This window comes from Acomys russatus, chromosome 5 (genome assembly GCF_903995435.1).
Source record: "Acomys russatus chromosome 5, mAcoRus1.1, whole genome shotgun sequence".
NCBI lineage: Eukaryota > Metazoa > Chordata > Mammalia > Rodentia > Muridae > Acomys > Acomys russatus.
In genome coordinates this window covers 60,381,848-60,407,891 of record NC_067141.1, presented here as the reverse complement: position 1 = coordinate 60,407,891, position 26,044 = coordinate 60,381,848, and the positions used below count along the sequence as shown (strand labels likewise).

At 40.4% G+C, this 26,044-nt stretch overlaps 1 protein-coding gene across 9 annotated transcripts in view; it reads right to left on the bottom strand.

Moving 5' to 3' along the window:
- Positions 1 to 26,044, bottom strand: part of Lcor (ligand dependent nuclear receptor corepressor) — a 122,932-nt gene that overhangs the window by 4,075 nt on the left and 92,813 nt on the right. For 8 of the 9 annotated variants that reach the window (XM_051146545.1, XM_051146546.1, XM_051146549.1 and 5 more), the window contains one exon: positions 17,224 to 25,828. In XM_051146545.1, coding sequence (XP_051002502.1) covers positions 24,859 to 25,828 — 970 coding nt within the window. In that variant the 3' untranslated portion in view covers positions 17,224 to 24,858. Of the gene's footprint in view, positions 1 to 142; positions 1,774 to 17,223; positions 25,829 to 26,044 lie in introns of those variants that run through there. The other variant, XM_051146551.1, reaches the window with a different exon arrangement.

Sequence of the window (26,044 nt, the reverse complement as noted above, 5' to 3'; positions counted from 1 at the left end):
ACTATGGGAAGCTGCTCATCTGCTGTAGGAAGCTGCTCATCTGCTGTAGGAAGCTGTTCATCTGCTATAGGAAGCTGCTCATCTGCTGTAGGAAGCGCCTCATCTACTGTAGGAAGCTCATCAACTGTAGGAAGTTGCACACCTACTGTGGGAAGCTGCTCATCTACTGCAGGAAGCTGTACATCTACTGTAGGAAGTTGCTCATCTACTGTGGGAAGCTGCTCATCAACTACAGGAAGCTGCTCATCTACTGTAGGAAGCTGCTCATCTACTGTGGGAAGCTGCTCATCAACTACAGGAAGCTGCTCATCTACTGTAGGAAGCTGCTCATCTACAGTGGGAAGCTGTACATCTACTATGGGAAGCTGCTCATCTACTGGAGGAAGCTGCTCATCTACTGGAGGAAGCTGCTCACTTATTGTGGGGAGCTGCTCATGTACTGTGGGAAGCTGCACACCAACTGAATGCTTTGAGGTGGGAAGTATAATGGTCTGGGTGGGAGTCACCACTGTCTCTGATGCTATCCGTGAGCAGCTTTCCTTTTCTTGGGAGCATACACTTCTGGCCAGTGTGCGAACAGTTGGCAGCTCACAACAATCACCGTTGAAAAAGTATCCCCGAGTACTCTTCCGGGCTGTTTTCCGAGAAGACAATACGGATCTTGGATTCTCAAAGTGGCATTCTGTTATTGGTTGACTGATATAAACAACATCACACTGGCTGTCATAGTCATTTATCCTCAATCCTGATGCCCTCTTACTTTTCCGTGCAGTCTTAATGGAGGCTGATAGCATCTTGGTCCTTGAGTGACCATTAGATGCTCTGTGTACAGCTGGCGTGGGGCTGGGAGCTAACCAGCTGCCTTTGGGATGCTCAAAGTGGCCCTTGTCTCTGGGGTACGTCTGCAAACCCACCTTGTTTCTACCTAGTGAATGAAGATGGTTCTCTTGCTTTGGCCTTGCATCTTGCTCATCTGCCTCCAAATCCTGGTGTAAGGATGTTTTTGAGTTACGCTGTAAAGCATTCTCTTTGTCTGCAGGACTAGAGGAGTTCCCCATAAATCCTGAGTCCCACTCCTCCTCTGATACAGCTCTGAGTGAGTTTCTTTGAGAAACAACACAGCCACCATCTTCTTCAGTGTTCTCCGCTGCCACTTCCGCTGCAGTCGGACTTTCGCCTACAGCTGAGGCACCATCTTCACAGGGTTTCATGCTCGTGTCTTGCTCCTGTCCAGTGGTTTGTCCCTCTAAGCTTTTAGAACTATGGAGGAGGTTAGAAGAGGAAGAATCCAATGTGGTGTGGCATCCCACAGTGGGACTGTCTGCTGAAGCCATGGTGTTCTGTTGAGTGTCTGGAGGTTCAGGGGAGTCTTTCTGGACAGTGCTTGAGGCATCCTCTCTCCCATCCACAGAGTCCATCTCAGGAGGTGGTTCCTTCAGGGTCTCTTCAGTCGCCGTCAGGGAGCTAGGAGAGCCTGATGAGTCTAGGAACAAATTCACAGAGGCAGGAGAACTCCCGTCCAGACACACATCATCCTTGTCATTTTGTCTGCCGCTCAGCTGGGCACACCCCGCGTCGCAAGCGGAGACATCCATCGCTTTGGACTCCAGGGGCTGCAGGTCTTCAGAACCTGGCTGAGACTCGGTGTACAGGTCGCTCAGGACACGGATGAATTGCTTCTGATGGTGAGTGCACAGTTTGACCATGAACTTCTCCAGTGGGGACTTGGATTGGTGGTTAGAATCTACTGCTGGTGCCTCTGCTGAGTCCTCCCTAGACAAACAAAGAAAAAGAAGGGGTTAGTATGTGCATGTCCAAGGAATTGTTTCTATAATATGAACTGCATCAGAAGCTATTTATATTATCAAGAGAGAAGGCATCCTGGACCAAATTGTCATTTACTTCCAAGTCTGTCATTTACTTTAGTACTTAATTAGGATATAAAGCCAGCCCATCATAGTCTCAAGAATTTTTAGTAACAGTATCTCTTACATGTTTTCGTTTTTATGGTGCCAGGAAATCAGAGAGGGCCTAGTACATGCGAGGAAAGTATGCTGCCACTGAGCTACATTCCAAACCCTATTTCATACTTTTTATTCTTAAAAAATTCAGATTATTATCTTAGAAGAAATAGTGAAAATAAAATTTGGCCACATTAGTAACTCCACATGGTCAACACAGAGCAATCCTTACCCAAAAATCTGTAATGCTCCAAAATGTGAGCCTTCCCAAGCGCTGACATGGTGGCACAAGGGGGAAGTTACACGCCACGCAATTGCTAAGTGGAAGATTACTGAAATATTGTGTGTAAGATCATTTTAGGCTATATGGATACAGTGGGACAAGGGACTTCTGGCATTAGACACAGGCCCACTCCTGAGACGTATCATTAAACACAGGCAAGCATTCCAAAATCCAAAGAACTAAAAACATGTCTGCTCCCAAGAATTTTGGATAAGGGATACTCAACCCGTCCTTTTATTTTAGGCCTAGGTAACCATGTTAAAATAGCCACTAGTTTAAGTCTATAACACTGACAACATTCAGACATACCGCGCTCCATACATTACAGACATTAACTTAGAGTACTTAGAGGACTCAAAGAACAACTGGCTGGAGAGCCACCAACAGTGATCCAGAACAGGACACAAACGGCAATAAAAATGTAGGTATATTAGACAATATAACAACAAGAAGGGTTCTGACTTATAGCCTAAGTCAAGAAGTCGATCAGCTTTGACACGTGCAGGGCACACTATGCTCGCGCCAGCCCACCATCGCATTCCCCAGCACATTACCGGGAAACATTTCAGTTACACAAGCTGCTCTACATGAAAGCTGTCTCCATGTTGTGAAGCTCTGTCAGGGTTTATGACACAAAGTCAAGGGGGTGGGAGAGGCCAATGCTAGATTCAAGACAGGCCATAGGCACTGCCTGCAGGGATGGCCAAGGGGTCTCACGGGCTGCTCTGTGATCCTGGATGCATAGCTTTTCCTGAGCTGCCGGGATTCTGTATGACTTCTTTCTCACACACTCTTCTCTGCCCCTCTGGCTTATAGACCTTTAGGAGACTATTGTTTGGTGGTGTGTGACGCACAACAGAACATGGAGGGTAGGTAGCTTCATAATGCATGCTGAAGAGGTGTTGACAGTGTCTTCTGGCTTACTCTTCCATCTTTGACTTTCACCTCCTGGCCAGGAGTTGCTGTATAGGCAGGATGGCCTGCATCACCTTTCTTCCCACCTCCCAGTGGTGATGGAGTGAGAGGAAAGGACATAGCAGCTAGAGAACGAGACATCCGATTCCACTCCTATTCGGACACGTATAGGGTTATAGGAAAGTGAACTAACCTCTAGGCCTAAGTAGCAGTATATTGAGAGTCTGCACAAAAATGGGGCTTAAACAATTTTGGTTTCTCTGTTTCTAAAATGAAGGGTTTTATTTTTTGAGACAGGGTCTCATTATGTAGTCCTAACTAACCTGGAACTTGTATCAGTCCTCTGTGATCCTCCCGCCTCTGCCTCTTTCTTTTCTTTCCTTTTTTACTTTTTATTGATTCTTTGTGAATTTCACATCATGCATTTCAACCTTACTCATTTTCCCATCCCTTCATATCTGCCTTCTACCCTTGTAATTTGCCCCCCAAAGAAAACGAAACAACTCCTTCCCCCAAAAACAACAGCAACAAAAATCTCATTGTGGAAGCTGTAGTGTGTCACAGTGTGTCACACAGTTTACCCTTTTGTCCACACATCTTTACTTGCAAATGTTCATTGCAATGAGTCATTGGTCTGGTTCAAGGCCTCTGGCTTCTGCTACACCATCAATAGTAGCTCCTCACCAGGGCTCCTCTGGGATATCCTGTTGTTGTATCATGGAAATTTTGCAGTTTAGGATCTGCAGGACCGGCCCCTTCATGAGTTCCAGGAGTTCATAGATGGGGTAGATGTTGGGGTGAGACAACTCAAAACCCTGGACCTAAGCCAGGGTGGGAGCTGAGTTGGTCTGCCCTCCAGCTCTCCTACACCCTCACCACCAGGGCAAGCTCTCTGGCACTGCCTGGGCTGGCTCACCTAATGAATCAGTTGCCTCTGCCTCTTATATGCTTGGCTTATGGACATGGAAGCACCCCCCAGCAAAAGTAGTCAAAGCTTGTTTGTTTGTTTCCCAGGGTGACCTGAAACTTCTGTGTAACTGAGGCAAACCTTGAGCTACTCCTCATTCTCCAGCTTACACCTTCCAAGTCCTGAGAATACAGTTATATGCTGTCATGGCCAGCTAAATCTTTTTTTTTTTTAAAAAAGATTTATTTAATTATTATGTATACAGCATTCTGCCTGCATTTAACACCTGCAGGCCAGAAGATGGCACCAGATTTCACTGTAGATGGTTGTAATCCACCAAGTGGTTGCTGGGAGTTGAACTCAGGACCTTTAGAAGTACAGGCAGTGCTCTTAACCTCTGAGCCATCTCTCCAGCCCCAGCTAAATCTTTAATTACATTTATATTGCATGTGTGTATACATTCTTGTGTGTATATGTGCCACAGCATACATATAGAAGTCACGGGGTAAATTTTGTATGCTTTGCCCTTCCAAGCATGTGGGTCCCGGAATTAAACTTGGGCCATCAGGTTGGTGGCAAACATGTTGACACACTGAGCCATCTTGCCAGCCCCTGAATAAATGTAAAAACAAAACAAAAACAAGAACTTTGGTGTAAGTGTTTACAGAATCACATTATCTCACTCTCCCCACTCTGCCTTTGTTTCTAAAAATCAGTATTCATTACCATCAGGCAGAGAAGCCGGAAGACAGTAGCTGTTGGGGATACCACGTGATGTCTTCTTAGAGATGTTTGAAAGCTCTGATTCTGAGGCGTTTTGCAGGCAATTTGGGCACATAAGCAGAAGTGACCAAGTGACCACCAGTGGTGTCCTTGGGGCTGACAGCCTGCACGTTATCACTAACCTTTGTCCAGCTATCATTAAATAGCTAACTTTACAACTACACCCATAAAATTACTTTAGGCTGTGCCTCCAAATGGCTACTTACTCCCCTGACCCCAAAAGCTTTTAAAGAGAAACTAAATTTAGATGATTTTTAATTTTTTTTTTTTACCATTCAGCTATTTAATTTTCAGAGTTAACCTGAACTACCTGATATTTAAATTTATATTGCTGCATTTTTCAGTTTGGTTTTAACACATGGGTGCCAATCTGTTTTAAATGGCTAAGCTCTACCTTTCTTTGGCAGTGTGAGACAAGAGGCCAAGCACAGCACCCATACTAACTTTGGCTACTCCTAGCAGAACCCAAAGGAGAGATTCTGTCTTACAGACAATTTCCTCTCCCTGACTCTGGAAAAGCATGGAATTCTGGGTCAGTGATTATCCTGTATTGTATTATGTCATGGACACCTGACTATGCTTGATCTTTACAAGGAACTATATGACAGACGCTGCCATCATCTGTCTGGCTTCACGTTATGTCGAAACCACTTTACATCTGCTCCACAGGAGGCCTCCCTGTAATAGTTACGTGAATTATTTATGAGGTAGAAATACCTGAATACCACCGCCACAACACAGCAAGACCGCAGGGGTTGGCAGAAACAGGAGAGGCTAGAAAGAAGAGGGGACTTGACGTCTAACTCTCAGGACTGGTCCTGGGTTTATCTACTTGGTGAGAAGCGGCCTATGTAACCTTGACCACACGGTCTTTCTACCTTTAGCGCAATGCCTAATTCAGAAGGGTGTGGCAAAGGATAAGATAATATTCATAAAACCTGTAAAAGGGACAGTTTAAAAGCAACATGTTGCCTCACAACCCTGTCTTTAATGATTTACTCGATGTTTTCCTAGATCAGAGGTTAGGCATAACTGAACTCTCCTATTTAGTCAATACTGCAATACTTACATTCCTGTGGCTAATAAAAATGGTGGGCAGTCGATGCTCATATTATTTTCCAGTAAAGAACAGACCACAATGTTTCAGGGAGCTGAACGTCAAGTGTAAGAATCAAGAGTCTAGAAGGAGATTCAGGTATTTCCTCCAGCAGCTAGCTCTTAACTACCCCAGAGACTGCTGGGTAGGCAAATCAGTATCGCTGATGACACACACACACACACACACACACACACACACACACACACACACACACACACACATATATAGTTTTTACTGAACAAAAACAATAGTAAGCACATGGGAGTTAACGTTAGGAGCAGAAAAAGTTCATCTGAGAACACAGAGGGGAAAGAAGGCTTTAGACAGAGTAGACAGTGGCTAGTGTATTCACTTCGGCTTGATTCTTTAAACAAAACATAAACATGTTTCCCTTGTCTCCTACCAAAGGTACAAGTTGTACAGCTGTTAGGTAGTAACTGGAAAAGATGCTTCCCACTGCCTCACTCCTGGTATAATAAATCTTTTACAGGGTGTGGCGAGTCTACTGGCAGGTAAGGGAGGTTGGGGAGCAATAGACAGAGGGCTAGAAGGGAATAAGTGATCTGCTAGGGGAGAGGGAAGGGGGGGCGGTCCCCTTAAACAAGGGAGGTAAATACAGAGTAGGAAGGGTAAAATAATGATGCCAGAAAAAAACTACAGAACTTGAACTATTTACCTTAAAAGAAACAAACAAACAAACAAACAAAAAACCCTGTAATAAACGCCACTACTGTGGTGCACCCCTTTAATCCCAGCACTTGGGAGGCAGAGGCAGGAAGATTGCTGTGAGTTTGAGGCCAGCCTGGTCTACAAAGTCAGTCCAGGATAGTCAAGGCTACACAAAGAAACCCTGTCTCAGAAAACAAACAAACCAACAACAACAACAACAACAACAAAACAACCCTGTAATATACACAATCTTGTATGGTTTTTAATTCATATAGTTTTAGTGAGCTTTTCTCATCTGGGTTAATGGTGCTCCCTCCAAGAGCCAAAGATCACCTAACAAAACCCACAATACCAACAGGAGAAGCTCTCCTTTGAGTTGTTGGGCTAGGCTGTCCTGGAGACTCCCAAAACATACAGCTTATTGCTGGCTGTTGTCCTTGGTTGTTTCCCGGAGTTATTGCTGAAGACTCCTTGTCAGGGCCCTGAGACCCGAGTTGTGACAGACCAAAGTGCCCTCTCCCTGTGAACAAGCTTTCAAGGCACCAGAAGGAAAGTATATCTACTCTTGCTTGTCTCATATTTAGGAATCTTTTGTCTCTAGATAAAGGCTATGGTAGAACTATGTACAGTCAAAGTAGGCATTGGTGTGCAAATGTTTCTTTAGTCAACAAAACTGTGTACAGCGGTATCCCTAAGGCAGTAACAGCCAAGTTTTCTATGCATAGAACTGGCTAGGAGAAATAACCGAAGTGGGCTGGGCAGCTAGCTCAATTAGTAAAGTGCTTGCCATGCATGTATAATGACCTGAGTTTGGGACTGGAGAGATGGCTTGGCGGTTAGAGCACCGCCCGCTCTTCCAAAAGGTCCTGAGTTCAATTCCCAGCACCCACATGGTGCCTCACAACCATCTATAATGAGATCTGGTACCCTCTTCTGGCCTCCAGGTATACATGGAGGCAGAGCACTGTATACATAATAAATAAATACATCTTAAAAAAAAGAAAAAAAGAAAAAGACCTGAGTTTGGCCCCCAGCTCAAAGAAGAGGGGCACAGAAATTCTGGTACTCTCAGGCTGTGAAAGTAAGAACAGGAGAATCTGTGGGGCCAACCAGCCAGCCAGTCTAGTCCAGTGATTCTCAACCTGTGGTGGCATATTAGATATTCTGTATATCAAATATTTACATTACAATTCATAATAGATTCAAAATTACAGTTATGAAGTAGCAACAAAATAGTTTTATGGCTGGGGGCCACCACAGTGTGAGGAGCTGCACTAACGGGGTTGCAGCGGTAGGGACGTCAGTGAGGAGCCACTGCCCTGGTATGTTTAGTGAGAGTCTGAGTTTCAAAAGCCAGGGTGAGGCACAGTAGAGGAGACTACACAATCACAACATAGAGTTCTGGCTACCATGTGCATGGCACGCGCACCCCCACAAATGAAAGTACCAGTAAAAGCAAGAATGAGAATAAAAATGAGAAGTTCAAGCAGGCTAGTTCACGTTTTCCAGGTGGTTGAAACCTAAATGATCTCAATTCAGACAAAATTTTGGATGAAGAGAGAATCTTAAAAATTGGAAAATTAACCAACTCCTGCTTGGGTCAGACTCATGAGGGGGTGATGACCGTGTGTGTACGGCGAGTGGTCTCTTCCCACTGTGGCAGTGATTCTCTGGGTGTCACCCCTGTAATGGCAGCTTGAGGAGAACAACAGCTGAAATCAGTGTTCCCAAACAAAAGGTCAACAATCCTTAGTAATTGCTTTCTCTCCATTTACTGGGTTCCTAACCAAGAGCAATCAAAGCAGGGAAGAGAAAATGTCATCAATTACATCAATTGATAGAAGCGGGCGGGGGACGGGGGAGAGGGCTGGTGCTGGACATGAAGCAGTGTGCTGCCCTCCTGCATCTCAGGCCTGTACAGCTCTGATAAAAGGCTGTTCTCGGAACAGATCTCTTAAACAATAAGCAGTAATATTAAGGTATATATATTCAACCTCCTGTTTTTTTTTTCTTCTGAATTTTAACTAGTCAGTCTGATTTATTACACTATTATAAAAATACAACTATAAAGAAGATTCAAGTTTACTCTTTATGCTTTGGGCCTATTAGCAAACAGTGAGCAGGAAGAGGTGTGAGCCAAAGTAGTGCAAAAGCACAGAGCGGGAAAGGCCCGCCCCTTTCCAGCGATGTGATGGCCTCACAAAGCAGACATTCCAACAAATTACTTCTCAATCCCCCCCCCTCCCACCACAACTCAATTTTGCCTGTCACTCAATCATCCTAGGCAAGATACCACAAGATGAAACATATTATGTTTGGCGTTTGTAAGACAACAGCAAACTCAAAGGATGCAAAAGATGAGAGTTTGGACTAGGTGGCATAAATGTAAAACCACGGGTCCTGGAAGTTCTCCTACCGAGTGATGGACTGAGCCCTGGACTGGTGACACAAACTAAGTGGTGTAACAAGAACTCCTAGGAAACGCTGGCGTGAGGACCTCTGGCCAAGGAAAGGCAGACTCGAGCTAAGAAAAGTCATGCATCCTGAGCCCCACCGAGCTGGAAGCACAGGATAAGCCAAAGAGGCTAAACTATTTATTACCTTTTCTTCCTTCTTCTCAGGTGAAAATTAAGCCTATGCTGTTCTCTAGGGAACTGCCCTTTAATTCCCATTAAAATCATCAGGACAAAAACATCACTCCTTAAGCAAAATGTGGACATAAAGGGCTCCTTTTCCAACGGAAGGAGAATTGATTTTATAACCCTGACTGCTCCTTTAAGAGTGGTAAGGAGACAAGCTATTGCTCAAAGACCTGGCATGGCCCAAGCGCTGCAGAAGCCCAGCCGGACACCAAACACATTCCCATGAATGATGTAACATTCCTTTTGTAAACTGGGCATGGTGGCGCACGCCTTTAATCCCAGCACCCAGGAGGCAGAAGCAGGCAGATCACTGTGAGTTCAAGGCCAGCCTGGTCTACAAAGTGAGTCCAGGACAGCCAAGGCTACACAGAGAAACCCTGTCTCAAAAAGCCAAAACAAACAACATTCCCTTTGTAACAATCATCCTAACCTCAAATTTAAAAAATGACTAATTCCCAGGGCAGTGTGGGCAAAGGGACATCCATCTAGGTCAGCTATAGGAGGAGGCAACAGGAACAATAAATCAAAGGACAACTCAGCAACACAACTATGCTTCCTCTCAAGGAATGAAGTGCTATGCTTCTGGCAAGTAACCCTAATCTGTTCGGGTGAGAGGAAGACAGACGAAAGACCAGATAAAACTGTATGATGTCCTGGCCTATGGTTTCTACGCAACCTCCCGCCTCTTAACCTTCTCATGTTCTCTTGCGGTTCTCAAGTTTCCACTCTTGAAATTTTAGATTTTAGAACTACAAACATGTGCAGTATCTCCTAAAGCTTAATGCCTTTGATGGCATATAGCAAATTACTTAAAATTATATATATATATATATATATATATATATATATATATATATATATATATCCTAAGTAATTACTTAAAGATGTCTAAGATTTAATATTCTCAATTGTTTACTACATGGATGCTAAATAAGGAAAAAGGAAATGTCTGTGTATAAAACTGAAGCAGAGGGATAAACAAAGATTTTTAAAAATTTATGTATACGGGTTTTTTGTCTGCAGGTACATCTGTGTAACAAGGGTGTGCCTGGTGCCCACAGAGCCCAGGAGAGGATGTCCGATCCCCAGAGACTGAACTTAAAGGAAGTTACAAACTGTCAGGCAGGTGCTAGGAATTGAACCCAGCTCCTCTGAGCAGCCAGTATCCCTAACTGTCACCATTGCTCCAAGCCTGCACTTTAGTTTCTGCAGAGATGGGGTCTTGCTTGGGATCAAGCACTCTCTCAGTCTGAGTAACTGGATACAGGTTTGTGACACTGCACGCTGCCCCAATGTTTTTACATCTACTTTTCCTTCTCTGGGGTGTTACTGTAATTACTATGCTACACCAGACTTTATTCATAAAAACCCGAGGTCATTGCTGAGGTATGGTGTAAGGTGAGTAACGTGTTACGGATTAAGTGTGAACTAAGTAGATTCATACTTGTTTTTATTTAGAAACTGAAAGCAAAGACGTCGTTAGATGCATACACTCCCATGCAGACATAAAGCTGAAGGGGCCGTATTATCTATCACTATGTCTGTAGCTTCCCTGGCTTCCAGTACACTATTGAGTTCAATTTCGTAAGTCGGCTCTCTTGGGAAATACCCTGCAAGTTTTCTGTCATCAGCTTATTTTAGCCGCCACTTCCTATTATTCACACTTACCCTCTCTAAACTCCAAACCAGGTCTTGTACATTTTTGTCTGTGAATTTTTGCCAATTTCCCATTGTTTCTCATTCTAGCCTTCAGCCCATTTCCTGTGGGCGGTGATTGCAGCGTTTCTCCTACTTTGTCTCCACCTTTTTATTAAACAGCACTGATGCTGTAAACTAACAGTTTTCAGCCCATTTCCTCCCCTGGACTGTGACGCCTCTGTAGGTCAAGGTCTATTCTAACTTGGTAACTTTACGGATTACAGTCTGAGGTAGCTCACTGAAATATTTAGTGGAAATGATTTCCTAATGTATTTCCCAATGAAACTGAAAGGGGAAGAAAAATTACAAGCAGATGTGGGAAATAAGCACAGGCATCCTATGGCACAGTAGGGTAAATACAGACCATGAACTGTACTATATATTAAAAAAGAGAAAGGAGGGCCTAGAGAGATGGCTCAGTGGTTAAGAGCACTGGCTGCTCTTCCAAAGGACCTGCACCCACATGACAGCTCTCTAACTGTCTGTAACTCCAGTTCTAGATCTGATACCCTCACACCAATGCACATAAATTAAAATCAAATAAATTATTTAAAAATGATTTTTAAACAACTGTCTAGTTTAGCCAGGTGTGGTAGGTGGTGCATGCCATTCATCTCAGCATTTGGGAGGCAGAAGCAGGTGGATCTCTTTGAGTTTTAGGCCAACTTGGTCTACAAAGAAAGTTCCAAGACAGCCAGGGCTATTAAACAGAGAAACTCTGTTCTGAAAAACCAGTGGCAGGGGTTGGGAGTGTTGGCGGAGGGGGGAGGGGGGAGAGGGGGGGGGGGGGGGTGTCACGGGGGGACGGGGATGGACAGATGGGATGGGACTTGGAGTGTTTTCTAAAAAGAATCATGTTTGAGGAGACGTATATGCTTACCTTGATTTGAATACCACACAATGTACAAATTTATCTAGTAACTTCCTGTGGTGTCAAATAAATATGTAGTTTTCATATCTCAATTTATTTAAGAAAAATGTGAAAAGGGGTATTTTGAGGTTAGACAATAAGCATTTAAGTTTTTGACAAAACATATACGTTATATCCTAGAGGGCTCTATAAGTCACCAGACCGCTGGAATGGAAATACACAGTGATTTTCAAAAACCACTACACATTCTGAATTTTAAGCCAGGACAAAGATACTAAGTCATTTAGTACCCAAATCCATTTACACACATATGAAACATCAGCTTCTATGACCCTTCTCTCTCTCCCTCTTCGCTCCCCCCCCCCCCCCCCCCCCCGCTCCCTGCTCTTCCTCCCCTACTGCTGGAGGATCCAGATGTAGGACTCTCAGCTACCTCCTTCAGCACCACATCTGCCTGCATACCACTGTTTCCTACCATGCTAATAATGGACTAAACCTCTGAAACTGTACACAAAGCCCAATTAAATGTTTTTATTTCGTAAGAGTTGACATGGTCATGGTGTCTCTTCACAGCAATAGAACACTGAGACAATGTGCTTAACATTAAAAAAGTACTAGTTTATGTATGCTTGCCTGCAAATATCTATGTGTACCATGTATGTGCTTGGTACCTGCAATGACCAGAAGAGGGCACTGGATCCCCTAAGACTGGAGTTACAGATGTGAGCTGCTGTGTGGGTGCTAAGAATCGAATCCTGGTCCTCTGGAAGAGCAGCCAGTACTCTTAACTGATACGCCACCTTTCTAGCTCTCTGTTTTACAAATTATATCTTCTGACACTGGCATTTAATTGAAACCAACAAGAAATGATTGGTTTGATTAAAACCAATCATTGTTTTCTCAAAACAGGATCACAAAGTGCAGAAAAGCACCTTTTCAGGTTTCAATCATAGTCCATGCCTCAGTTTAATGTAAGTATCTGCCTAACATAAATTAGAACATTTTCAAAGTTCTAATGGCCTTCACAAGACAGAACAATCTGATTTGCCCTTTTGTTTACAGTAAATTATGGCACTTCCTAAGAATTCACTTCTGCTTTAATTTACTGGGTACTTATATGTGCCCAGTAAGAACCTGCCTCAGTGCTGTCTTAAAGGCAGGGTCTAATTTAGGCTCTGTGCCAAGCACCACAGCCCCTTTTACAGAATGTGGGAAAGACTTGCTAACTTGCTAAAACTGTTCAGCAATAGAACAGAAGACTAGGACTTTAAACCTGAGGCAATCAAGTTCTGTTTGTCAGACTTGGAATGCCTCCTCTCTTCGTCCTACCTGTTCAGGTCTATCAGGCCTTTAAAAGGCTTCAATTTATAATTTTTGTTCTGCATCCAAGGTCTATGCTTTTAATAATGAGCATCACTCATTTCCTAAACTGACATGTTTACTTGAATCAAGCAGATGTTGAGCTTTAATTAGTTTAGCGGAATCTAATGGTAAAATCCTTGTCACTTCAGACTGTGTGAATTCTGCTGCTGTAGTACAGGTAAGTATAGTGGCTTGGAATTGTGTTAAGGTCTATTCATTGTATGAACAAGGCTAGCTAAATCCCTTACATTCCCCAACATTCATGGCTTCACCTGAAGATTCAAAGATCAGAACAGTACCAAGAGTCCCATTAGTTAGCAAGTTATCCAAGGCTCTAGTAGTTACGTAGTAAGAATATACTTAACCCTACTCAACTGTGCACTTGAAAAATGGTTAAGGGGATTGGATAGATGGCTTAGTGGTTGAGGATTAGAGAGGAATGAGAGAGTGGAGGGAAGGAGGGAGGGAGGAAGGGGGTAGGGGGAGGGGAGGAGGGAACAAAAGAAGGGAGGGGAGGCAGGGAGGAGAGAAAGAGAGAAAGGAAGAAAGAAAGGAGGCTCAAAGAAAAGAAAAATGGTTAAGAGCACTGGCCACTCTTCCAGATCCTTGGGTTCATTTCCCAGAACCGTGTAACCCTAACTCTAGTTTCAGAAGACCAGATGCCCTATTCTGACATCTATAGCATTGAGTAGGCAAGTAGTGACAACATACATGAACTCAAAACACTTATACACATAAATAAAATAGGAAAAAGTGACTAGGATGACAATTTTTCTACATTTTGAGATAGCCCAACTATATAGCCCCAATTAGCTTTAAACTCATGCTCTTCCTGCCTCCTACGTATTAGAGTTAAAAGAATACGTTATCACACCTGGCTTAAACTTTTTAACTACAATTTAAAAAGCACTGCAGGGGGTTGGGAGGGAGGTGGCACTCACACAAGACACTTTGGAAACAGAGAATATGCTCAAGTTTCATTATGTATAAATTATCACACTGCTCTTGTGTAGGACCCAGTTCTGTATATACTTTATAGCCTATGTTATGTTATGTTTGTCTATGTTATGTCTGATTATTTAAGGTGGAATTAGCCTGCACCCAACAGAGAAACTGTAGTAACTTAGAATAAAGACTACTTGATGTTTCTTGCAAAAGGACTATTTTACTTATAGTTCATAATAAACCTTAACACAGTGGATTAGTTTTGAACACAAGACATTGAAATCTATTTTAATTTTTTTTTACTTAGAAAATACTGCACTGAGTAACCAGTTTCTAAGGCCTTATTATTCTATAAAGGGTTGCTACTTATTTACCAATAGTCAAACAAATTTGTTTTTGTTTCACATTTAATAATGTATGAGATTCAATGTAAAAAAACAAAAACCAAAAAACCTAAATGTCATTCAAACACCCTCACCCCACAGATTAAATACACAAGTGATCTTTCTAGTAAAACTTTTTTGAATGTTTAAATAAAGTGCTAAGCAATAACCAATAACCAATAGGAAGTATTCTTAGATGCTCATAAAACCCTCAGACTTGGGGGGTTTAACTTTTTAAAAATACTGCACACAGATCAACTGAAGACCTAATGCATGGTAAGCAAAGGCTCACCACTGGGCCACAAGCTCAGCTCCAATCACTAAAGAGTTCTGACACATGTTTACTTTCTAGATTCTATGCGAACACTGACCAAGCAACAGAACAAGCTGCATGCATTTTCTTCTTTTACACTGTTTTGGCATTTATTTTTCACTAATCTCTAAAGTCAACTGTCTACTTTAGCTGTAAACACAGTCTGAAGTTCATACTACCACATTGCACTCCAGCACACACAACAGAAAACGCAACAGCCTGTAAGCTGAGTAACAATTCTGTTACAGTGCTTACCTCTGGAAGCATATAATGACGACATGGACTCTGATCATAACAAGCAATTACCTACTGCGCCTAACTCAGTACAAGATCTAGTATCACATGATCTAGGCATGTCTTTAGAGATGAACATAAATGTTTGGTGGAAAAATTCAGTATTAAAGAAAATACAACTCAGGCTATGCCATACCACTGCTGTCCCTGCATTTCCCTTACTCAACTCCTGTTCTGTTATTAGAGCATTTCTCTACTTCCCACACCTGTTAAGACACTGGAGTGCCTGAACTAACCCTCAGATATAAGCATGGTAATCAGAGAACTTCTAGTGTCAAAGATGTCACTTTAAAAAACTGGGCCCCGGTAGTTCAAAAGTCAAATCCAAGCTTGAAGACAGGCCACTGAAGCAAAGGTCACACATGAGCTGTTTGACTAAAGTCTTACCATACTGATCTGGCCACCAGTTTACAGCGGTTAGTGGTTAAGAAATGGCAAGAAACAAGTCCTGAAATTTGTGAATAATTAGGTTTCCAGTACATTCAACAAATGTCATAACAAGAAAGCGAAGCCAACAAACATCGGTATTACCAACCAAAAACCTTATTTTCATGAACGCCAGACTGAAAAGAGACATAGCTAAAAAGCCGATCTGTCTTAAGACAAAAAAATTAACAGATCAACTTCACACAATAATACTATCTATGAATATAAAATGTCTGCTTGTATTTAATTACGGTGTGAGGTTGAAAAAAAGCTTCCTAAAATATTTTGCTCATATTTCTAATCTTTAGGATCTATAACTGAGGCTCTTCTAACCGCTTTACAATGTACACTTTATGTATACAGCTTCTGTACACCCTGGCTTCCAAGCACTCGGCAGGTTATTGGCATCCTCTCGACAATGAGCAGCACTTTATCAACTGTAACCCGCTGACAGTGATGCTTTACTATTTGTGCCTCAAGAGGAAACAAGTTTAGCAACCAATCCTACTGCGAAGTTTTATCCAAATTATGAAAAGCTGACTTTTAAGCAGAAAATGGCATCATGAAACCCAAACTATTTTGGGCTAGCTTAAAAGATTAATTTTAGGTAAACAATTCAATAAGGAAAACAGATGTGGAGACCAAGTCAGTTAGTATATAAAGGACTAAGTATTGTTTGCACTGGAATCCTGAATGCAGCAGCATTTCTAATAATCTAAAAGGTTTTATCTGGAAAGTCAAAGAACAACCAACTCTGAATGCTATGTGCACTTCATAGTACTCCTTTTTGTACTTTACTTTTTGTAAATTGCTTAAAAGCACTAAAATCTTAAGCAGCAAAGACCAAGCTTTAAAAACAGGTTTTCACAACAAAATTTATTAGAAGAATAGTGGTTTTTAAAGTCTAGCATCCAGTGAGAACTACCATACACCACATTACAGCTGGGAATGTTTCTCCAAAATGTCATGGTCAAATAATACAACGGAACCATTAAGTCTTACACATGCACAAGAGAACTAGTGCTTCTGACATACAATGCAAAAATAAAAATAAAATAAAATAAAATAAAAAGAAAAGGGGAACCACGTGGATTAAAATTTAAGTACTCATCACATACATTAAGACACAGCTTATTTTAGTCCAGTCAAAATCAGAACTGCATTAAAATTTTAATGTAGTGCAATCAAACCCAAAAACTTAATTTGTGATCATAAGTGCTCTACTACATAAACAAATGATTACAGCAAGAACAAAAAGTTCAAATCACACAGTACAAAAATCTGTAAATAAATATAAACTACAGTACAAGAGAAATATTAAATTATACAATTCCGTCAAACTGTAAACAGTATATTGAAATGAGGTCCATAGAGTAAAGGGGGTTCCTGTTTTGTTGCATGACACTGAACTTCTAGAAGTCTGAAAAATGCCATTTTCCATGTCTTCAAAGGTCATGGGTTTTAGAGTTTCTTTTGGATGTAAGATAGCAAATACTAAAGCTGAGGAATGACTTACTCTGTTAACCACAGGCAGCACCGTGGAAAACAGCGTTTAAAAAGCAAGCCACCACCAGAAGGAGCTTGAGGTCTTTGAGGCTGTAAATATACTGGATAAAACTTCCTGCTGATTGCAGACCTAGACCTCTGCTCATTTTTTTTTTTTTTTTTGAGATTTTACATACTTAATGTTAAAATACCAACTTTGGCAGAATCACTACTGATAAACTCAAAGCACTTATAGCCCAATGGTTCCATCACAGTGGCCAGTGCACAGATTCTCTGAAGACATTGCATAAATAGAATGTAGAGGTCAGACACCCAAGGACCAGTGCTTGAATTTAGTAGTAGTTATGATGAAGAAACAAAAGCCGTATCAAGGAGGAGCTGCGTCTGTTACGGTTTACAGAAGCAGCTAGGAATGTCACTTATTTTCATTGTGCTGGCTATTAGTGGCATTTAAAAATATACAGCTTAAGAGTGTGTGTATGTGGTGGCTATACATGTACGTATGTTTAAAAAAATACACTGTTAACAGGAACCCCCATATTATCTGCTCAGTAGTTATAACTGAATCTACAGAATGCCACTATAAGAGTGTGAGGCACCATGTGCTGGAAAGTTATGCAGCTTTAAAATCTGTTTGGCTGAGTTATACCTGGATACCTGAACTGAGTTTTTAAGTTGACATTCATCAAAGATGTGCTACCAGCACGTTGAAATAAAAGCAAAACAGAAAAATACAAGTCACTGTTAGGTTTAAGAATAGCATCAAAGTACCTGAATTGAGTGAGAAAAGTGTGAAAACTGTCCCTGAGGGTTTTTAAACAGTGTGTACAAGTTGATTTCTAAAAACATTAGCTTTATTTAACAGTGTGGACTGATAAATACCAATGTCTGACAGTTTAAAGTGGAGGTCATAAAGAATTATACGCAAATGCTCCAATGTATAGTTTATGCATTTCCCCCCCACAGCAGCAACAAGCCACTGTTAAGTACACATCCCATCAGAACAAGCACACGTGGGAGTCAGATAAAGGTTTCCTTTTCTTTTTTTTCCCTCTTTTTTTTTTTTTTTTTTTTTTTTGACAGCACGGCATTTCAATATCCAATGACTATATATCTCTCCTAGATCAGAATGTAACTAATTTTGACTAGCAATATAGGATTAGACTTTTAATCAAACACTTCGCTATTACATACTAAGATTCCTTAAACTCACTAATGCTGGTAATACTAACCTAGTTAATCAACCCCCCTTGGTTTTAGAAATATACCCTTCCACAACTTAAAACCATTAAGATTCGTATCAGTCCTCTGATGTAAAAAGCATGTCAGTGAATTAGTATTAAAAATTTACACAGTAAAAAGGCTTGAATTTCAGCCAAAGATTCTAAATACTGCTCATTCCCTGAAGACTTAAAGGGGAGAGGATCTCTACCCACTTCCTTAGTGACTTATGTTTCTAAAATGGTCTGATAACACGTTTCATTTGGGGAATTTCCCCCTCACTTTCTCTCAAATTCCAAAATCCTAAGTCAGAAAAGCTTAAATGAAATGGGGAAAATGAGGCAATTACTTAGAATTACTAGAAAGGTACAAAATGTTGTCTTTTGTTAAAATAAGATTTATATAAATGTGATTTGACCCCATATCTTGTAGTTATGGTTTCTAAAATAATCATCCTAAAACTTACAGTACCTAAGACTCTGAAGATAAATTAAGACTTTAGTGTTTTAACAGAAAAGTGCTGAATTGTCCCTTTCTAGAACTTTAAACATTTGGAAGTGCTTTCCTAACGACAGTGAGGTTTGCTATACACCTTCCATCAAGCAGGAAGAAGTCACCCGGATCAAAGATTTTGAGGAGTGTAGCACTGGTTATTTACCAAATAGGAATAGTTTTGTTCATTCTGTGGGGGTAAAAATATTCTAGACTGAAATTCTATTTGGCTACCGAATGTTAAAATCCCTGCTCTACTGTGTCAGTATCCTGTGTCCAACTACTCCCAGCCCCCACCCCCACCCCTACCCCTCACACACTATCCACTGAGAATCTAATCTCCAAAGAGATTTAAATGTATGTTTTCAGGACATACCTGAGAAAGGGTGCGATTATGCAGAACAAGGAACCCAAGACTGCAGTAATACTGGTTACAGGTTCACAAATTGTTTTTCAAGACAAATCTAAGAAGTTTAAGAGGTATGAATCTTCAAATGTCTCGCTGCTCTAGACTATTTATTTGGTATGTGTGGGGTCATTTCCAGTGTTGAAAATATCTTGAGCCTGTTCAATGACAGGTCAAGGAGTAAAGAGTTCATTTTCACATTCAAAATGAATATTTGCTACAACCAATAAATCTATGGTTTACTAAAAGTGCTTGCTTTTCATGTTTTACAGATACAGCTCTACATGAACTGGGAATATTAAAGTTACCTCCCAAATAATTGTAAAATTAACTCATGTTTACTGTCTGCTATATAAACATTAGATTTAATTCTCAGAGTTTTAAAAATTTTCCTATCAAATGCACATAATCAAATCTTAATACCGTGTCTTGAGATCCATTTAGTTTATTTAATACAGCTGGGGGCAGTTGATCTGTATCTGTTTCTCAAAGTTTACACCTGCTCCAAAATCCTTTGTAGCACTTACAACACTCAGCCAGTGTTGTGCCACAGGGCTAATGTTTGCTTCCTTAAAAGGTAAATTCAAAAGTTGGAATAAAAGAGGATATGGAAAGAATTTCCTCTACTCCCTTGTCACCATATTCACAAATCTTCGTCTCAAGAAATGAATTAATCCAAAATAAAGAGTATGGAGGTCTGCGTTCCTTGTACCACAAGTGTGTGTGTGTGTGTGTGTGTGTGTGTGTGTGTATTCTTTATCAGTAGAGTATAAAAAATAAACAAAACAAAACAAGCAAAAAAACTCCAAAAACCAAAACCTGTATAGTTCAATAGTCTCCTAAATGGACTATTTGGCTAAAGCCATCAAGCTCTGAATAATACTGGATTGACCAGCATATTAATGATAATTTTATTCTAATAGAAAGGGAACAAGGAAAACAATGTGACATCTTCCATCTTCCTGAAGGCCAAAATTTAACCTGTAACTTTCAATCTGCTCATAAAATATTAAGTGGGCAATATAACCTATTGTCATATTCTTTCACCAATGACAGCAACCTGAACAGAAACAAGAATGGAGATGTGAAAACAACCTCAAGCATTTGGTTAAATAAGAGTTCCAGAGTCAAAAATTTGTTTCAAAATGAAAGCTACTGAGATACAATAGTTGTTAATGGAACACAAGCTTGTCATACACACACTTTGATGGCTCAAAATAATTTCAGGTTCTGACACTGAACTGACAATTTGTTTTATGAGAATGACCAAATAAATCTGAGCTTCATCATCATAGGGCAATAAAATGTAAAGTGATCACAAAGGCTTAGAACCAGGTCTGGCAACATGTGCTTACTTGGGATAGGCAAAGAACATACTAGCAGCTCAGCGGCTGTCATGTACTGCCTAATGACAGAAGGTAGTTAGGATATGGGTTGTAGCAGGTAGTCACTTCTAGTCTGATTTAAGAGTTTTCTCCAGAAACCTGGGAACTAAACACCTACTTGTGCCACTTAAGGTTTTGCTATCTGATCCCATACAGCTCATCTTAGAGCTAAGGTAAAACACTTGGGAATAGAATGCCAATTGGTTGAGGTAATGATTTATGTAAGATAACCAGAGTTCTAAAGCACTTCAATGTTTTAAAGTAAAACTGTACCAAATAAAGCTAATACACACTTCACACCTCTGAGCTTGCTCACCAGAACTGAACAGTAATTAACTTCACATAAGGACCCTACTATTACACAAAGCCTTGCTCATATTCATGATCTGCTGTAGCAACGGTTTATCAAGCAACATCTAAACTTCAGAATAACAACAAACTTATATTAAAAAGTATTATACACAAATATAAATATTTTTTCCTGAAAAAGAGACCTTGTCCTTCATGGTATGTGGGGACCAGAATAAAAGTGTATAGCTCATCACAATATAATCCAGTCATTTGAAAGCCTACTGAACAAAGTAAAATCAATACACTATACTAGGTCATGAGTGCTGATTCTGCTCTCTCAGAATTAAGAATGCTAATAATAAAATACCATCCCAACTATAACTCACCTAGAACAGTTTAGTGTTTTTTATTTCACAGTACTCTAGCTTATCTACCGTGTGATGTCAATGTCCTCTCACTAAAAAGCAAGGACTTATTTTAAATATATTATTTCCTACCATTAACTCAAATAATGGTATGTAATTTGAATAATGTCATCATTCACTTTACTGGAAAATATGAGAAAAAAGGCTTTTGTGACAGGCAGTTGTGAACTATACTCTCCCATACCACAAAAATGGTCAACTGTTGTCTGGGCCACGCAAAACTCTGATTAGCAGAAATTAAGCATGCAAGTAGGCCAATCGCTATCACACAGTTATGAGGACGTCTCCAACCTAGAAAATCTACACTGAAAGTGCCATACAGCATAGTGGCAAATCAAGAGAGAAATCAACTATTAAGGGATCACTGTGGTATGAGGACTGACAGCCACCTCCAAGAAATATGCAGTATAATGGAACTCTGAACACAAAGTTTAACAATAAAAGTGCACCTGAATATTACAAACTAACTTTACAAACCTACAATAAGGTAAAATATATATCTTTTGAAATATTCAGCAGCTTTTGTCTTTTTTTTTAAGTTTTTTTTTTCTTGAGAGGCTCATGAATTTTAAAAGGGACCACTATCTAACTTCAATCATGCTTCACAAAACAATAATGGCTATTTTATATTGCAGTTACCAATGTAATGCAATTAGTGCTTTAAAACAATCTACACTCAAAGAAAACAACACAATAACAAAGGAAAGGAAGAAAGAAAGAAAGAGAGAAACCAGCCAACCAACCAACCTTTGGAGAAAATATGCTCATTCAAAAGCTTATTGGAAAAGAAAATTTACCTGAATATCAAGTCATGACTGATCTCAAGTGTAATGTTAAAAAGCTTCACAGACATGAATATTACAATCTTCAGGTCTCAGGACTTTACTCTGAGAAGTTTAGAGTTTGGTTTGTTTTTAAAATTCACTTTCTAACCAAAACAAATAATATAAGTACTCAATTTTCACTATGTACAACTCTCAGCCTACAGTCTGAAATGACACAATACAAGTTCTCTTATTTAAACTGCAGCATTAAAGGGTAGGCACACCATTCTTCTGCTGCTCGATTGTCATCCACTGAAACACACATAGAAAATATTTATATTAGTAAGATGGTCACTCCCATTACACTACGATGACAAAAGTTACATAACTCAACCCACACATCACTACAAACTACCACAGGACTAAACCTCTCTGAAGAATGAAAGTACAAAAGTTCAACTTTTAGGGCCAGATTTTTAGATGGGCCTTTAATGATGTCTTTCTGAAAGGGAATGAAAGCACGATTTAATTTCTCAAAGGATCTTTTTGCAGCAATTTTGGGCTACTGAGTACCCCAAGCACTGCACAAAAAGGAACCATGCCTGCAATTAATTCTGTGCTAACAAACTGAGAGGGAACAAAGAAGGTTTCCCTTCATAAGCTTAGCCTTTTGCTTTCAGCAAATCTCACACAACTTCCTTCACTTGCAGATGAAAATCATGCACCTCATATTGTATCTTTATTGCAACTTCCAGCTAGGCTAGGAAATATTGCAGTCACATTAATACTAACAAACTCTGTCTGTTGAGACTAAAAGGCCGAGAAACAGGCAGTCATCCACGGATTAAATTGCTTTACAAAATAACCAAATCAAAAGAGAAATCCACACCCGACCTATGTCAAAATGAACAATGCCTTAATTTTAACAGCAGCAATGGTGTGCCTAACCTTTGAACACACAGGTTGCAAGTGAAATCTTTTCCCTAATTAAATTAATGGGTCCAAAGTTCACAGTCAGGAATTTGTGCATGAGGCCTATTCTGGACGTATTCCTACTACTTTTCAAGTTGTTAGTATTCTCCTGAAATCACCAATTTTAACCTAATGAACACTGAATGCTTATTTTACTTAGTCAGAAATGCCAATGAATTTGGAGTTTGGCTAAGCATTTAGAAGGGCCTGATCATCTTTCTCAGCAGACTAACATACAGGGTTTAAGCGGTGTGGATTTTGCTTTGCACAAAATAGTAATTTTAACCTGATCATAGTAAGAGATTAAATTCCACTGACTTTACTAATCAGGAATTCTTGCAGTTACCTGTCAAAAATAAATCTTCCAAACTTAAATTACTGCAATTTCATGTGTCCATCTCACACAAAGCTTAAGACGTTCTTTAAGGAGTGCTTACACAAACATGATCGGAAAAGGGCCTGAAATGTGTGCTAAACAACCAGAAAAGGTCAAGAAGGGGAGAGTATGTAGGATGCCCTAAGAGTAAGGGGGGAAAAAGTTCAGCTAAACAAAATTAACTAAAATCTAAAATGCAGCCTCTCCCAATCTTGTAGCAGTGTCTGAATCAGTTAAAAACAGAAACTACAGTGAACAAAACTACCAGTTGAACTATTAGCAGAATTAACATGCAACCTAATCAATCATATTAGGTCACCGTGAGATTGTGATTTTTCTTCTTACCAAAAACTTAGATCCTTCATCTATGTAGAAATTATCAAGGCTGAAAAATCTTAAGCATCAGTTTAGCTATGCTATAAGAACTAATACACATTGCTTTGTTTTTTCTGACTCCCAAGAAGCACAGCTTAGACACCCTACAACTAATGGCTGAAACAGTACTCAGTTGTTGGTTAGTACATGATCACATCTACAAAACCACTGAAAAAGAAAGAAAGCTAAATTTGCTAAGATGAGGCATCCTCCATTGTTTATGAAATGTACCCTGACTGCTCCTGAGTAAGAAGGGAGCGCGTCCTCCATGAGATAAGGCTATAATCTCACTTGGTGGTGAGAGCAAATTCTACCCTTAGAAAATCTCAAATGAAATTACAGCAAAGGTAGTGTCCCAAACAGTGAACTGAATGAAACATTTTGAAGGTAGTGTGTGCACATCTCTACTGCCTCCCCTCTGGGTGAGCACTAAGACACTGCTAATTTAGTCAGTAAATTTAATAATGAAAATAAAATGATAAAGCATAATTATAAATGACCCAAGTATTTATCGAGTAACCAAATTTCTTAGAGTCAAAGGTTCATCATTTGTGTTTTTTGTTTTGTTTTGTTTAGTTTAACCTTTCAATTAGTTGAATCATGTAAGAAAAATGTGAACATATTTGTAAGACGGCTTTCCAATCTGTAATGATAAATAAAGCTCCCAGTATGACAGAGGTAATTTCTAAAGGGGACTGTTTTTTCCTTCTTCATCATCATCTTCTTTTTCTTTTCTTTTTCTTTTTTAAAGTAAAAGCAAACATAACTTAAGGGGTTAAAAGAAAGAAAATAAAGAAAATCATGCATGCTCTACAGGCAAGGAGTCCACTTCCATGTATCTGGTCTTTGTGAGGTAACTCAATTCTCTGTGTAGAGAAACATGCAAAAGGCCAAACAATATTCCGAGCCATACTGCACATGAAAATTTAAAATATGCAACATTCAGAATGCACCTTTCACCTCTGTGAACAAGTCAATGCAAAACCTGCAGAGGCAAGTGTCACAGTAATGAAGTCAGGTGCAGCAGTGACAGCTGAACAATGATGCAGTAGCGCTCACCCAGTTTGTACAGTAATTGGCACTCTACAGGATTCCTACTCAGTTTTTGATTCATTTGCACTTTGTGCTGCCTCTCCCTGGGGATCTAATTCAATCTTTACAGAAACATCTGGCCCCTCCGACCTCATTAATTTCATCTTTTTCTTTGGAGGGTTTTTCAAAGTGCCCAGCCTCTCCTTTACTTTGTACTCCAATGTACTGTGGGGAATCCCATAAATACTCTGAGCTTTGGAAACACTCATTTTTCCACTCATAACCACAGAGATGGCTTCCTCCAGTATTTCACTGTTGTACTGTCTGTAACGCCCTCTTTTCTTCCGAGGCTGCTTGGAGCCAGGGTCTCCTTCTTGATCCGATGTGGGATATGGCTGTCCAGAGGTAGACTGCTCAGCATCTGAGCCCCAAGAATCAGGTCCAGCATCTAACATGCTTTTTCTATTTTGTTTTGGAAGAATAGCCCTTAATTTTTTACTAAGCGCGCTCTCCGTTTGTGAACCCATTACCAAAGAGCTATAGCTGTACTGATCACCAGTGCGAGACTCCCAAGAAAGATCCATTCCTCGAACTTGTGGTATCTTTAAATCTACAGGAGATGAATGGCTCATGTCCCTTTTTCCATCTTGTTTTGTTTGATGTGCCATTTTTGGAAAGGCAGAGTTTTCTGCAAGAAAAGGAAGGTCACTGATGTTGCTGAGTGCACCATTTCCCCTGAACTTCATACGGTTGAGGTTGAATTCATAATGAGGTTTTGCCCAAGAGGCTTCCCTGGATAATATTAAATGTTGTCCATGATTCTGTAATCCAGACGGCCCAAGACTGGTAGCTGTGGACAATTGATTTCTGCTCAGTAGTTCTTCACTAATCTGCAAGGATCGAGCCAGTGGAACTTTGAGTGATGTGGAGTGTCCAAAACCTTCCCTGGTTCCATCCTGTAAGCTTCTTGGAGGTACCCCATCACCACTCCGAAGTCCATCTGGGCGGTACTGGCTGGGTCTCCCAGGTCGCCTAATTGGATGGAAGGAAACTGATGTGAGCAGGACTTGCACAGGAAGGGAGGGGTGGGTGAGGGGACCACTCCTTTATTAGAAGGCCTTGCTTGGGTAACATCACTTTGTGTTATTTATTTATTTTTCTCTAAAATTAAAAAAAAACACATGGTCTCAGCAGTTAGTTTAAAAACTTGATCACAAAAAGGGAAAAAAAGGAAAAAAGACAAAAAAC